The following is a 3,677-nucleotide window of genomic DNA, read 5'->3' as shown; positions in this document are numbered from 1 at the left end:
GTACTACGCATAGCCCAGCCCCTTGCCCCGGGGGATGATGGACACCTGCAGGAGACGACACATGCCCGTCACCCCATGCTCCCTCGGCAGGTACTGCGCACAGCCGAGCCCCCTGCCCAGGGGATGATGGACAACTGCAGGAGACGGCACATGCCCCTGTCACCCCATGCTCCCTCGGCAGGCACTGCGCACGGCCGAGCCCCCTGCCCAGGGGATGATGGACACCTGCAGGACACAATACATGCCCCCGTCACCCCAAACACAGTCCCCAGTTCCTCCAGGAGCCACCCTGGAGCAGCCAGGTCCACCTGACCCTAGCTCTGACTGCAGGTCCTTTTACTGGAACATGAGAGAAGAGAGCCTGATCCAGGCCCCCAGGCACCCTGGGGATGCCCCAAGAAGTGCACCGGCCTCTGGGAGCTTCACATGGAAACCACCTGTGCTCTGCCCACCCTGCAGAGGCTCTGGCAGGGCCCAAGAGCTGCATGCAAGCTCAGGAGTGAGGCGAGCTGAACACTGAGGCTGCTGCCTGTAATCACGCTGCCGAAGCCCCATTTGGAACCCACTGCTCTGCCTTCCCACCCCGAAGGGTCTTCTGACAAGTTCTAGAGCAGCATATTCCTTAAAAAGTTAAAGGGCTACCTCCTGAATGTCCCAGGGCCATACAACCACGGGTTGGCCCAGAGATACCAGGCGCGAGCCTGCCGGGTGGACTCACTCGGGGCGCGTCAGGGGGATACCAACCTTCAGCAGGGGTCCGCATGCTCCAGGAACCAGCCCACCACCGCGTGTCCGGCCTCATGGTAGGCCACAGTTGTCTTCTCCCTGGGCTGCAGGACCTGGGTCTTCTTCTCAAGGCCTACACATCACATTCCCAGGTGAGTCAGGCGGGGCAGGAGTAGGTGGCTGGAAAACGAGGCCACTCCCTCTGCACCCAGCCAGGATCCCCAGGCCCAACTATACCAGACAGCAGAAGCCAAGCCCCTGTTCCCGCTGCCTTCTGCTTTGCAGTGAAACCCACCAACAACACACCTCACACGGAAGCCTTAAAACAGGCCCAAGCTGGAGTGCAAGGCCAGAGTTCAAGATCAGCCTGCGCAACACAGCAAAACCCCATCTCTACTAAAAATACAATTAGCTGGGTGTGGTGGTGCACGCCTGTAGCCCCAGCTCTCAGGAGGCTGAGGCAGGAGAATCGCTTGAACCCAGGAGGTGGAGGTTGCAGTGGGCCGAGATCACGCCACTGTATTCCAGCCTGGGCAACAGAGGAAGACTCCGTCTCAAAAAAAAAAAAGAAAAAGAAAAAAGGAAATGCCCGGGACAGATGGTCCCTGCTGCGTCCACGAGGCTTTTCCCAGAAAACCACATCTGTTCCCGTTCCCTTCAGGGAAGAAGACTGCTTTGCCCTCCAGAGCAGGCATTCAAAGCTGCTTCTAATCTGGCTTCCTTGGGCCTCACATGGCCTGGAAGGTCCATCCCTTTCAAGGTCTAAATGTTGCTCCCAAAAGGGGCATGAAAGCTGTTGGAAGATCCCAAGTCCCATGTGTTGGTTTAGAAACTTGGTTCCTGCAGCTGAGTGCGGTGGCTCACACCTGGAATCCCAGCATTTTGGGAGAAGTTAGGTGGATCACATGAGGTCAGAAGTTCGAGACCAGCCTGGGCAATATGACAAAACTCCATCTCTAAAAATACAAAAATTAGCCGGGTGTGGTGGCATGCCCCTATAATCCCACCTATCTGGGAAGCTGAGGCGGGAGACTCACTTGAACCCAGGAGGCAGAGGTTGCAGTGAGCCAAGGTCGTGCCACTGCACTCCAGCCTGGGCAACAAGAGCAAAACTCCGTCTCAAAAAAAAAAAAGAAAAAAAGAAAAAATTGGGTTCCTGCATACGAACTGATTTTTTTTTTTTTTCATGAGATTCTCCTGCCTAAGCCTCCTGAGTAGCTGGTACTAGGCATGTGCCACCACACCTAGCTAATTTTTTTTTTTTGAGACAGAGTTTCATTCTGTCACCAGGCATACAATGGCATGATCTGGGTTCACTGCAACCTCCGCCTCCTGGGTTCAAGCAATTCTCATGCCTTAGCCTCCTCAGTAGCTAGGACTACAGGCACACGCCACCACACCCAACTAATTTTTATACTTTTAGTAGTGATGGGGTTTCATCATGTTGGCCAGAATGGTCTCGATCTCCTGACCTTGTGATCCACCCACCTTGGCCTTTCAAAGTGCTGAGATTACAGGCACGAGCCATGCGCCCAGCCTAATTTTTATATTTAAAAAACGAGACAGGGTTTCGTCACGCTGGCCAGGCTGGTCTTGCACTCCTGACCTCAAGTGATCCACCCGCCTTGGCCTCCCATGGTGCTGGGATTATAGGCATGAGCCACCGCACGTGGCTTGCATGCAGAAATGGGCCAGGGGGTGAGCCTGCCAGGCCTAGAGCTGCAAACACCCCTCCCTCCCCAAGCTGCCAGGCTCACCTCCAATGACCCTCTCAATGGCCTGCTCAAAGTGCTTCTCCTGAACAGAAGGACTCAGATGCCGGGCAGCAATCAGAGCTGCTTCATTGCAAACATTGGAAATATCAGCACCTGACCCAGGAAGGGAGAGACAGGGACAGTCAGTGCTTCTCCTGGTGGCTGGAGCTTGACCCAGGTCAGCTTTGTTAAGGAGCATCTCCAGCAGAGAGGCCAACGCTGAACTTCAGTGGATAACCTGAAGGTAATGGAGCTGCTCCATCTGTCACCACTTAATCTAGCTACATTTTTTGAGAACCTTTATTAAGGCATAAATTATATACCATAAAATCCACCCATTTTACATGTACACATAAATGATTTTTAATGAGCTTATCAAGGACTGCAACTATTGCCATAATCTAGTTTTAGAAACTTTCCATCATCTCTGTAAGGTACCCTCTGCCTATTCAGTTAATTCCCATTTCCTCCTCTGCCAACCACCCCTCACGTCTGTCCCCACAGATTTGCTGTTCTATGTAACTCCATTAATCCTCTGCACATTTCACATGAATGGAACTATGTAACACAAGGCCTTGTGTGTGCAGCTTCCTGCATTGAGGACAGTATTTTCTAGGTTCACCCATGTGGCAGCATGCATCCATGCTTTATTCCCTTTTTTTTTTTGAGATACAGTCTCACTCTGTTGCACAGGCTGGAGTGCAGTGGTGCGGTATCGGCTCACTGCAACCTCCATCTCCTGGGTTCAAGCAATTCTCCTGCCTCAGCCTCCAGAGTAGCTGGGACTATAGGCACATACCTGTAGCCATGTGCCCAGCCTCATTTTTATATTTAAAAAAATTGAGATGGGGTTTTGGTACACCCAGCTCATTTTTTATGTTTTTATAGAGACAGGGTTTGACCATTGGCCAGGCTGGTCTCAAACTCCTGACCTCGTGATCTGCCCACTTCGGCCTCCCAAAGCGTTGGGATTATAGGCGTGAGCCACCACACCTGGCCTACTTTACTCCTTTTTATAGCTAAATTCAACTACAGTATATGCCACTTTGGCCATTCACCTGCTGATAAGACACTATGATGATTCCATTGATGCAAAGCAGACTCATCCCTGCTGAGGGACAGTGCTGTCATCTCTACTCAGTCATCTCTGCTGAGGGACAGTGTGTCATCTCTGCTGAGTCATCCCTGCTGAGGGAC

At 52.4% G+C, this 3,677-nt stretch overlaps 1 protein-coding gene across 1 annotated transcript in view; it reads right to left on the bottom strand.

Annotated features, from left to right (window-relative positions):
- LOC108292851 (AFG3-like protein 1) overlaps window positions 1-3,677 on the bottom strand; it is a 37,884-nt gene that overhangs the window by 8,345 nt on the left and 25,862 nt on the right. The window contains exons 11-12 of the mRNA XM_017513986.2: window positions 2,484-2,594; window positions 754-859 (exon numbers count right to left, since the gene is read on the bottom strand). Coding sequence (XP_017369475.2) covers window positions 754-859; window positions 2,484-2,594 — 217 coding nt within the window. The remainder of the gene's footprint in view (window positions 1-753; window positions 860-2,483; window positions 2,595-3,677) is intronic.

The sequence above is a fragment of the Cebus imitator genome, unplaced genomic scaffold (assembly GCF_001604975.1).
Source record: "Cebus imitator isolate Cc_AM_T3 unplaced genomic scaffold, Cebus_imitator-1.0 Scaffold509, whole genome shotgun sequence".
NCBI classification, from domain to species: Eukaryota; Metazoa; Chordata; class Mammalia; order Primates; family Cebidae; genus Cebus; species Cebus imitator.
Note: the sequence above shows the minus strand (reverse complement) of the source record. Positions and strands in the feature narration are given on the sequence as shown.